The sequence below is a fragment of the Erithacus rubecula genome, assembly GCF_903797595.1.
Source record: "Erithacus rubecula genome assembly, chromosome: 20".
NCBI lineage: Eukaryota > Metazoa > Chordata > Aves > Passeriformes > Muscicapidae > Erithacus > Erithacus rubecula.
Genome location: NC_136672.1, coordinates 9,019,863 through 9,030,282, shown reverse-complemented (window position 1 = coordinate 9,030,282; position 10,420 = coordinate 9,019,863). Strand labels below are relative to the sequence as shown.

General features: G+C 44.4%; 1 protein-coding gene across 2 annotated transcripts in view; it reads left to right on the top strand.

Moving 5' to 3' along the window:
* Window positions 1–3,341: 3,341 nt before the first annotated feature.
* The window catches only part of PRKCA (protein kinase C alpha), a 134,047-nt gene continuing 126,968 nt past the window's right edge, over window positions 3,342–10,420 (top strand). The window contains exons 1-2 of one of the 2 annotated variants that reach the window (XM_079323483.1): window positions 3,342–3,662; window positions 6,598–6,629. In XM_079323483.1, coding sequence (XP_079179609.1) covers window positions 3,490–3,662; window positions 6,598–6,629 — 205 coding nt within the window. In that variant the 5' untranslated portion in view covers window positions 3,342–3,489. The remainder of the gene's footprint in view (window positions 3,663–6,597; window positions 6,630–10,420) is intronic. The other variant, XM_079323484.1, reaches the window with a different exon arrangement.

The window sequence follows — 10,420 nt, the reverse complement described above, 5'->3', positions numbered from 1 at the left end:
AGATCATCCTTCCTAAAAGAGCTTTGGAAAATAGACACTTGTCCTCCTGCCTCTCTAGAGAGGGAAGGGCTTGTGATTTGCTTTGAAATGTGAGGAGGAATTGGCTTGTGAACTTCCTTATAGGCCTCCAGCAGGAAGTGATTCCTGTTCGTTGAGTATTTCTCAGAAGCAGGAAATAATAAAACAGTCACAGTTGCCAAAACAGTTGATGGAGGTGTTCTCCTGTTCTCCTTGGCTCTCTCTGAATGAGTCTGAGGCAGAACAGAGCTTGAATACATTTCCTTTTTAATTGCTTTTTAATTAAAAGGTGATGCAAACAGTGGATTGCTGTTCCAGCAGATGAGTAAAAGCAAAGACTTTTCAGGAAAAACCTCTTTCAAAATGAACCCACATGCACTTACAGACCTAGGGTGGTATTGATGAAAATACAGAAAAAACTTCAGAAGTTGTGCTTGTTACAACAATAATCAAATTCTTTTGAGAAAAAAACCTTATCATTCATCCAATGGGAACTTCTGTCAGAGACAGTCTCTAGGATATGATCCCAACAGCCATATTCTGTAAATTTGCTATGAGAAGTCCCTATAAATGGCACTCTGGAGTCAGGAGTGCTGAAGCTGCTGGCCAGGAGATTGGAAAAGCTGGTGCTCTGATTTAATGACCATGGATATGCCTGAACACAAACAGGGAAATGCTGACTCCTCGTCCAGATGGTCTGAACCAGAAACAAATTGCAAACACTCCCCTGGGCAGAAGAGCAAGTCATGAGCTGCTGGGGGAATGTGCTCACTCAGGAAGAGGTGGCAGACGTCTTTCCTCCAGTTATTTGCAAAGGAGGGATGAGTTCCTGTCTCACCCACAGGACCTGAGTGCAGAGTAGGAAAAATGAGTGTCCAGGCAATTAAAAACCTCCCAGCAAGGGGAGCTGGTGTCACAACAGCACATCCCAAATCTGTGTGGCAGTGGGGCACACCATGCCCCTATAGTATCACTGACAGAGTGGCCTTGGTGACAAAGCCTGGTATGGAAGGTAAATATAATAAAAGCACTGTGTAACTGTTTTGCCTAGTGTGTCTAGTCACAATGTACAAATAATTGCAAGGTTTGAGGTTAAATAGTTGCTTTACAGAGAGAGGCAGTAAAGCAATCCCAAGGTGATCCTGTAGTGCCATTTGGCTCTTCCTGGGGCCTGACACGAGCCTGGCACACTCGTCAATATTTCAGTGAATTAATCTGGTCCAGAATCACTGGCAGGAAAGAAACTGGAATCCAAAATGATTCAGCAGGTCTGGGAGATTTTAAGGAACAACAAAATATGCAGATTGCCCCAAACCTGATGTAATCCAAAGCGTGTCTGCTTCATATTCCCCAGTTTTGGTGGCTGTGTTTGTGATACAGCACAAAAGGAATGGAAATAAACACATTTCATGTTTCTTGATATAACCCTTAACGAGAGTACAAAATGTTTCTTGGTGGTCCTCATGCTTTAGCATAAGCTGATTAAGGCAAGAAAAATCTATTTCCTCTGAAGAGGAAGAAGAGATTTGAAACATGTGCAGAATAGGTGGAGACCAAATTAAAAATCTTTATATTTCATTGGATTTCAGATCATACTTGGAAGTAGTTGCTCACAAGATGAAATCCATGAAGCAAGGGCATATGGCAACAGTTTCTAGGGCATCTGGTGTGATTGTCTAAGTTTAGAGAAAAGCAGGGCCATCCCTGTCATTGGTTATTTGGTGAAATGCCACGGACGTTCCAGTTCTGCCAAGTTGCACCCAGAAACTGAGGCTTTTAAATTAAGATAGCATGGAGCAAGTTATTTCTGCTCTGTGCTAAGTGTCCATGTGCACTTTTCCCATCAGCAAATAAGACTTAATTTGAGTTAATTAGCTGGCTTTCATTCTTGTGAAATAAAACATCTTACAGAAGCTTACACAGACAGTGTGTGTAGATATACTGGGGTAGAAGTTTTAATATGCATTTATTTCCCATATGTGTAAATTTGTAACCACGGGAATAACATTTATTAAAAACAATATGATTAATACTTGGTTTATTTATTTTATGTATATATTTTGGTTTTATCTTAGCAGAGTCATTATTTTTTTGAGTGTATTAATATGAGAGGATGCTATGGGCAGATGTTTCTGTATCCAGGGATTTGGGAATATCTGTGTGATGTGAGTAAACAAAGATGAACAGGTCTATTATTTTAAGGGATGCTTGATGATATAAAACCAAAGTAAAATCTGTTGTGTACGTGCTGAACACCCTAAACAGCAAAAGAGACTCGGTGAGTTTTCCTACACTTCTTATTGAGGATATTTGTATTGAAATAAGAAATACTGCGGGATATTTACATAAAGACACTTGTCACAGTGCAGCGGGGCAGGACATCCTGCGATGCTCGGCGGGTTCGAGGGCGGAGGAAGGGGAAGGTGTGCGGGGGGAGCGCAGCGCTGCGCTGTGTTTGCTGTGGGCAGCGGGATGGGCTCGGGGTGGCTGCGGGAGCGGGTGCGGGTCCCCTCTGTGCGAGAGAAAGTGAGAGGAGACTTCTTTGTGTTTGTGTGTCTTCTTTGTGTTTGTGTGTATGTGTGAGAGGGGATCTTCTGTCTGTGAGTGATAAGGGAACCTCTGCGTGTGAGGGGAGAGAGGAAAAGTGAGAGGGGAGATTCTGTGCGCGTGTTTTAAGGGAACCTCTGAGTGTGCGCCTGTGAGACAGTGAGGGGAGCTCGTGTGTGCGTGTGAGGGAAGCCTGTGGAGGTGAATGGGAGAGAGAGACAGAGAGAAAGAGAGAGGAGAGGGGAACCGGTACGTTTTGGGGGGAGCCGGTGAATGTGTGAGACAGAGAGAAAATCCCCGGTGCTTGTGTGTAAGAGGGGTGTCTGTGTGAAAGCCCCGGTGTGTGTTTCTGTCTCCTCTCACTTTTTCTCCGTGTGTGTGAGAGCCTCGGTGTGTGTCTCCGTGTCTCTGTGCCCCGCTGTGTGTCTGTGTGTGTGAGAGCCCCGGTATGTTTCTCTGTGTGTGAGAGCCCCGGTGTGTGTCTCCGTGCCCCGGTGTGTCTCTCTGTGTGTGAGAGCCCCGCTGTGTCTCTCTGTGTGTGAGAGCCCCGCTGTGTGTCTCCGTGTCTCCGTGCCCCGGTGTGTCTCTCTGTGTGTGAGAGCCCCGCTGTGTGTCTCCGCGTCTCCGTGCCCCGGTGCCCGGAGCTGACGAGGCCCGGCAGGTGCGGCCGCCCTCCCCCGTTCTCCCCGGCGGGGGCGGCCCCGCGCCCGCCCCGCTCCGCCCCGCCCCGGCCGGGGGCTCGCTCGCTCAGCCGCGGGCGGAGCAGCCGGCGAGAAGGGCTCGGGATCCTCCTCCGCTCCGACGTCAGGCTGGGAGCGGGAGGCAGCGCCCAGCGCCGCCGTTGCCAGAGACTCGGCGGCCGCCGGACGGGGCGGACGTCGGGGCGGCGACTGGCGGAGCGGCGGGGGGTGGGGAGGAGGCGCTATGGCCGACGTGTTCCCGGGCTCCGAGCCCGCCGCCGACCCGGAGGCGGCGCGGCGCTTCGCTCGCAAGGGCGCCCTGAGGCAGAAGAACGTGCACGAGGTGAAGGAGCACAAATTCATCGCGCGCTTCTTCAAGCAGCCCACCTTCTGCAGCCACTGCACCGACTTCATCTGGTGAGAGCCCCGGGCGAGCGTCCCCTCCGCGCCCGCCGCCGCCCGGGCCCGCTGCGCCGCGGGGATTCCCCGCCTCGGGCAGCCCCGGCTCCGCCGACCCGCCCTGCCTGCCCTTCCCCGGGCAGCCTGCTCCCGGTGTTGCGCAGGTGACCCCTCTGGGGTGACCGCCCGTGTCCCCTCGCTGCCCCGGCGCTGTCGCATCCCCCTCCCGGCGGGGCTGTGCCCGGGGCTGGGCGCACCCCGCTCTCGGTGCAGGGGGAACCCCCAAACTCGTCAGCAGGGTCTGGAGCCCCCCGCATCGCTTCGCACATGGTCCAGAGCTGTGCTTCCCACCCTTGTCCCCCGGTTCTGCCCAGAGGGTGCCGGTGTCAGACGGGGTGGCAGAGCTTGGGTGACCCAGCCCTCGCTCCTGGTCAGTGCCTGCCCCGCTCCCTCCCTCACCGTGACACCGCCGCTCCGCTCCGAGGAAAGGGAGGGGTGCTGCTGAAAGGAGGGTTCCTGCCAACACCCTCATTACTAAGCTGGTAGGGAAAAATCCAGCCGTGGGTTGGTGCCGTGGCGGGGCAGGGCGGCAGCTGCGCGCAGGCCGGGCCGGTCCGAGCCCCGGGCAGAGCTCGGGGCTCCCGGGGCACAAACAGCTCGGATTCCCCTCCTTAGCCCTGCTCCCTGCCCCGGTTTGCCCCGTGCCCGGGGTGCCGACAGCGAGAGCTGTGATTTATTTTGGCCGAAGTTGTGAAAGGGTCTGCGCGCAGCTGGCTCTGTGTCCGTGGCACGCTTCTTGCTCTTTTTATGTGTGTTTATGTGTCTGGACACGGACCTTTTCCTTCCTCCATCCGTTTTCCTCTGCTTGCATGCGGGAGCAAAGACTCTGCTTGTGCCAGAAACGATTGAAATATATTCACAGAGTAAGGAGGGAACGCTGACATAGTAGACTGCACAAGAAACTAGTCAAATTTCGGAGTTTTTCTTTAATTTTTTTTTTTTTTTTTTTTTTTTTTAACCGTAGAGTTGTATATGGTAAAAGTGAGAGACTTTCAAAAAGTGCTTCAAAGTTAATCTAAACCAGAATGGGTTGGGAGGTGTGAAAAGCCGCTGCAGGGTTATTGCCGGGCGGTGTTTGTGCACACAAGCAGCACAATTATAAAACAAAGCGGAGCTCTGTCACGAATGACAAGGTGGATTTGGAATTGCGAGGGTAGCCTCTGGCTGACAGGTGGCAAGAGCGACTGCGCTTTCTGAGCCTGGGAAAGCTCTCCACGTTCCTTGCAAGAGCATCTGCCACCTGGAAAACTTGTTTCGTTTTCTGATTTGGAGATGGGCCGCTCTCAACCAACCATCGCGCACCGCTGAAACTGTTTCCAAAATGACTTGTGTCAATTAACAATGTTTAAAGGTGTAAAGAACTGTAAACACAACCTTTCAATGAGCTATAATCTGTATAAATAGATTCTTTTCCTTGGACTATGTTTCAGCAGGTAATATTTACCGAAGTGGTTTAGTGCCTCCTTATCCTCTTCAGCAACTTTCACCTCTCCGCTTTGGTTCTGGAGTGTTGATATTTGTTAAAAGAATTTTTACTTAAAAATTAGGTTGGAACTGCTCGGGAAGTGGAATGGGCTGTGGCTCAGAAGGGTTCAGCTCAGACACTGGGGAACAGCCGTGCTTAGGTAGAAAAGGAATATTTACAAGTAAGTCTATTTCAGAGGATTAGAAATTTCCCCAAGTCTGTTTCATGCTCTTAGTCCCGCCATCAGCTTTCCTTCAATTGCATTTCCACGCTTCCAGCTTTTGAGTTTTGTGAAGATGAGTTGTAACAGCATCAGAATGACAGTATAGGCACATGTGCTGCCAAATAAACAAATAATTTGATTTTTCTACTGGTTTTCCTAGTTTAGGCTTGCTTATAGTAACAAGAAGTAGCAACTTGGGCCGAGAAATGTAGAGAAATGCTCTAAGCTGTGTCATTTCAGCTTCCACCTGAAGGAACAGTGCACCAAAGGTTTTGTCTCTTCCATAAATAAGTACTTAAAAAGTGGAGAAATTGTCGATATAATTTTTTTTTAAGAAACCATTTCCATAAAGTTGATAATTAAGCCGATGTTGTTAATTGCTCACGGCTTCTCCAGCTCATGGCTTTTGTCTGTGTTTGAGTGTGAGCAGCTCCAGCTCTCCAGATGAAAAACAGGCTGCAAAGAAAAAGGCAGAGAAATGTTTATAGGCAGGATACTCAAAACAGTTATTTTTGTGGGAAGAGAATGTTAGATGCTTACAGATAAACAAATAAATCCACAGCAGTGGAGTTTGCCAGAGGTATAAAATGTGTTGGAACTCTGGATACCACTGTCATTGTATTCACTGCAGAACTGTTACAAATTTGGATTTTGTTATGGAAATGGGGCGAGGAAGCTGAGAATAATCAGCAGGAAAATCAGGGGCCTGTTTTCTCATCTGTGTTGAAATAAGCAAAACTTTTCACCTGCCTGCTTTCCATACAGCAAACGGATGGACTCTGGCTGAGCCTCACAGCAGCAGCTTGTAATCCCAAAATTTGGATGAAACCCTGAGTCTGGTTTGTTTTATGTGCCTTTGCTGGAACTTGAAATACTTTACATGGCTGTTAAGTATACAAGTGGCATTAAACGAGTTGAAATATTATGCAGCAATCACAGATGATGATAATTGTAGCTCCAAAATAGCTTGTAAAATAATAATAATAAAAAAATTGTTGCCAGAAGCTGAAATTACATAGCTGGTGACAGCTATTGTTCTCTGCTCTGAAATGGGTGGGCTGGTCTGTGTTGTGTATTTGAAAATCTGTTGCTGTCGTAGCAAAACCTGAAGTAATTGAATATGAAGCTATTTTTATGTTTTTAGAGATCATTGAGTAGAAATTAAAACCAAACATACTAAGGCAGTTTTTTCCTTCTTTATGCAGGGGATTTGGGAAGCAAGGATTCCAGTGCCAAGGTAAGCCACAACTGCTTTGCTGGCACACACAGGTGGTTGCACCTTATTTTAAAGATACCCAAAACTTGCCAGCAGCAAGAGAGAAACAATCCTGGAAAAACTTAGCAAGCATCATTGCCTGTGTGAATTCTAAAAGAAGACAATTATTCAATTAAGTAATTATTGATATTTACATAATTTACATTGAACAATCAAGTAACTATTCATACTGTAATAATATAAAAAGCTGTGTGGGGTTTTTTATTGTTTTTTTTTAAATCCCAGCACGGTAAATATCATATAATCTGCACGATTCTAACTTTTCATGGAAGTAATCTGTGCAATTTAGCTTTGCAGAGATCATTTTTCTCATCAGAAGCTCTTGTCTGTGTGGGCGTTTTGGAAAATGGATTCACTTTGTAGTCATATGGCTTCTTTTCATAACCCAAAGTCCCTGGTTTTCATTTTCATACAATGCATGTTCAGGAGGACCTTTGGCTTCAACTCTGTGTCAGGACAAGAATATTCTGTCTTATTTAATACTGAATTACAAAAAAAGAAGAAAATCCACCTGTATAAAATCACTGGTTTAATAAACCTGTAACGTGGAGAAAAGGAAAGCTGCTGTGGCATAACTGTAAATGCTGTATTCTCACACAGCCTGTATTCCTGCCAGATACTTATCATTATTTAGCATTTAATCATGAAATAACCACACCCAACTAGTGCAGGTTTTTTTCTTTTGTCATATATTTGCTTAATTAGGATGAGCCTTTGTTGGTCCCTCTCACTTCCCCATCTCCTCCCTGTCACTTCTGTTGCAGCTGCACATTGTGTACTCATTAGTTGGCCTTTTCCTTCTTTCTTTTGTGACATTTCTGATGGGTATTTGCTCTTGGAGCAAATTTGAGCACATTTGACTCGTATTTTCCTGAAAGTTGATGTGAGCTGATGCTTCTTGAAATTAAACCTCTGAGAAGTGGATGTCAAAGACTGATGCCTTTTTTGAAATTTACAAGAAATAAGTTTTCTTTCTGCAATTGAGCCTTGCAGACACACACAGCATTTCCTGATGGAGAAAGGAAGACACCCATCATTTTTCCTCTGTGCCCCAAAACATTAATATTAAATTTTGTAGAGATCCTCCAGTTTTTTGCCTCCCATCACATCCAAAAAAGTGCTGTAGAGGAGTGTGCAGTGCTTAGGTGGTAATGGAATGGCATTTCCCCAATCTCATTCAGGGCAGCTCAGTGGTTCCTAGTTCAGGAATTATTTAGAGGTGCATTATGGATTTCTGTTGGTATACAGAAAATAATTGGGGCTGCATTTATTTAAATGGTGCAGTTATCCAGCTCAGCTTGCACAGTGCTTTCTCCTGTGTTCTTGGTCAAAATCTCTGAGAAATATTCTGCTTTTACATGATTTATAGCAAGCTGTTCTTTGTGCCCTAATAAGTTTAAGCAATAGGTTTTTAAACCACCATTCAATAAACTTTCATGAAAAATCGAAGAGTTCATACTCTTGGAATAATACTCTTGAAAAATAAAATTTTCATTATAAAGTTGAGCCACTGAATCAATGTTTTTCCAGTTCATCTTTCTGAAGCTTCTGTCTGAAAAGTCACCAGCTAAAGCTGGAAAGCCAAATTACTGATCAAAATTACTGAGAACATGAGGAATTAAAACCAAAAGATAGACTGCAGAAAAAAATCTCTAATTTTTTAATGAAGTGACTGTCTTTACAGAGAAGAATGACAGATGGAGAATAAAATGGAATTTTCAGTATGACATGAAGGAAGGAATATTGCAGTGACAGCTCAGCATGACTGGAGTTCTTGGTCCATCGTGGTTCCATTATAAAAACCCTTTTCTGCTCTGCTTCAGGAGTGCTGTAAAATCTCCCACTGGACACAAACTTGATCTCAGGCACAATTCAGAGCTGGGGGTTCTGTTATTTCCCAAGTTGTGGCCTTTGATACCAAGGGGAAGAGGAAGGCCCACAACAATCCCACACCACACTCAAATGATGTTTCTACTATAAAAAAACTGCAATTCTATCAATATTTGCATTAGAGTTGTTTAATTAAACAAAAGGTCTTTGTTGTTAGGCAGTTTTAAGTATTACAGAAAACATATGTTTTTACATATTTTGAAGATTTCAATTTTAAAAGCACTGCACAAAATACAGTCCTGGTTTTATTTTTAAGATAAGCCCTCAAAAGAAAAGATTTTTATTTAATATTTTAATATAGATTTTATTAAAACTGAAAGACTGCTTTAGTGGAATGATCTGATTTTAGACCATTAATACCTTTTTTCATTGTACTTGCTTAACTTGCATGTTATCACTTTGATTTTCAGATTTTGATGCCCATTTCTATGGTAGTGTTCAGCTTCAGCATTACATAAAGACATTTAAATGACCTCTTTGGAGTTGAAGAGAATTATTTCAGTTTATTATCCTAAAACATTCTGCAAGATAATTTTTTCCCCACCTCATATTTTTGTGGCATCCTGATGAATTTGCAAAAAACAGCAAATTAAATTTTGGTGTGTTTTTTAATGCCCTGAGTGTGACAGAGGGTTAGGTGCAATTGCATTATTACCACACAAACGCTCAGCAGGGGACAGTCCACATCCTAAGTAGTTTGTCTTTCCTAATGGGTGTATTTTAACCTGGCTGCTGAATATTCCAGCAAACAGAACCTCAGAAAGGCTGCTGAGGTTTGCAGCTGGCTGTTAGTTCATGGAGAGGAGGCAAAATTCTGTTGCATGATTGGAAAGAGATTTTTTTTTAGAGAAGGGGGTTGGGGATCATAAAGTGGGAAATGTCTTTTTGGCCATGAGTGGGTTTGGGAATGAATTTGGAAGATTCCAGCTGGATTAATGTTCTAGGAATAGGATTCAGGAAGGGTGGGGAGGCATTGGAAGGGGCTGCTCTGGGAGAGTTGGGGTCTCCATCCCTGGAGGTGTCCAAGCAATAAATGGATGTGGACTCAGTTTTCTGGGCTGGTGCCAAGGTGGGGATTGCTCCCAGGTTGGGCTCAATGGGTCTTTTCCAACCTCAGTGATTCTGGGATTCTATGATATTTTTATTCCTGTTATTAGAAAGCATTTTGCAGTTTGATGTTTGTGGCTTGTTGTTGATTTATAGAAACATGAAGTATTTTAAATATTGTGCTTGTGAAACAGGAGTTCTCATTCTGCTGTTTTGCTTTTGCTGTTTGCTGTTGATCTTGTCTGTGGCAGTGCAAACATGATGGGAGGATTATTCCAGGGAGTTTTGGCTTCATTTTGGTTTCTTCTTACATTGTCAAGCAGGCCAGCAAGCTGTCTGTAGCACTGAAAGCTTTCCTCTGATGTGCACCTGGAAATACTGCAAGAGTAATGTAAAAAACTGAATAATTTAAACCTTTTTCAATCTGCCACAGCATGAAAGTTCCCCTTTTGAGACAGCAGACTTTAAATTAAGCAGGCAATTAAGTTAAATTTTGGCTTCATCGTTCTTTTGATAGTCTGTTACACTCTGAGTGTAACCTAGAGTTGTTTCTTTCTGTTGGATTTGTAAGAAACATTGTTCTGGTGAATAGAGATCAGCAAATAGGAACTCAGTAAGATGTGAAGAACAAATATTGTAGAACATGTATTTATGTAGGTTTAGAGGTTGTTTTAAGTTCAGCACTGAAAGGCTCAGCACGTTTCCTCAGGGCAAAAATATTTTTAGTTACAGTAATATAAATGTGATCAGCTCATGTTTCTGATTAAGGGTCTGTTGTTAATTCTCTCCTAAATGGTCAAAATTTGTAGTTATTA